Source organism: Trypanosoma theileri (assembly GCF_002087225.1).
Source record: "Trypanosoma theileri isolate Edinburgh chromosome Unknown TM35_Tth_61_V1, whole genome shotgun sequence".
Classification (NCBI taxonomy): domain Eukaryota; phylum Euglenozoa; class Kinetoplastea; order Trypanosomatida; family Trypanosomatidae; genus Trypanosoma; species Trypanosoma theileri.
The window spans coordinates 20,959-21,672 of NW_021639903.1; the positions used below are offsets into that span (position 1 = coordinate 20,959).

The 714-nt window shown below is 42.6% G+C and overlaps 1 protein-coding gene across 1 annotated transcript; it reads left to right on the top strand.

Annotated features, from left to right (window-relative positions):
- Positions 1-323: 323 nt before the first annotated feature.
- Positions 324-713, top strand: TM35_000611030 (uncharacterized protein; the record flags this gene model as incomplete). Its single annotated transcript, XM_029030975.1, has 1 exon — positions 324-713. A coding segment is annotated over one exon (390 nt), but the record flags the coding sequence as incomplete, so codon positions are not given.
- Between the last annotated feature and the right edge of the window lies 1 nt (position 714).

Below are 714 nucleotides of genomic sequence, written 5' to 3' on the forward strand. Positions count from 1 at the left end.
TCATAACAGAAAACACATTTCTTTATATGTCTAAGCTGGTCTAACGTTGAAACTTCACATAACTATTTGGATTTGATTCTTTACTACACTGCACGATGCAGTGTTAGAATCAGAAAAAAAAAAAACAAGTAGACAATAATTGTGAAATTTGTTTTTTTATTAATGCTTATCGATGCATATGTTTTTGGATTTTAATAGTAAACCTACTTATTTATATTTGCCATTCTAACAACTATATTATTAATGATAAACTGTTGCTCTCTATTTCTTCTCTTTCATAAGATGACGCATCATTAAATAAACGACAGAGCTACACAATCACTATGCGCATAACTCTTCTATTCTTAATCTTGCTACTGGTACTCTCCTGCATCTGTACATGTGCAACAGCAGAGAGGATGGCACTGCCGGTGCCACGTGTGGGTGGATACGCTACAGAGGCAAAGGGAAAAGGGACGAAAGGTACAAACGGAAACGAACCGTGGAATAACGGTCAATTCACTACCACCACACCATCCCTCAGTATGAGTGAGTCCATGAGTGCCTCTGCCACTCTTCCTCTCACTGACACCACTACTGTTGCCCCACCAGCAGCAGATCAACAGACTACAGGAACAACAGAGGAACGGCCCGCCACTGCTGAGGAGTCGACTACGACGAGCACCGCAGCACCGAAGAAGAAGAAGAAGGACGGCGGCCGCGGCCCTGAGTGGC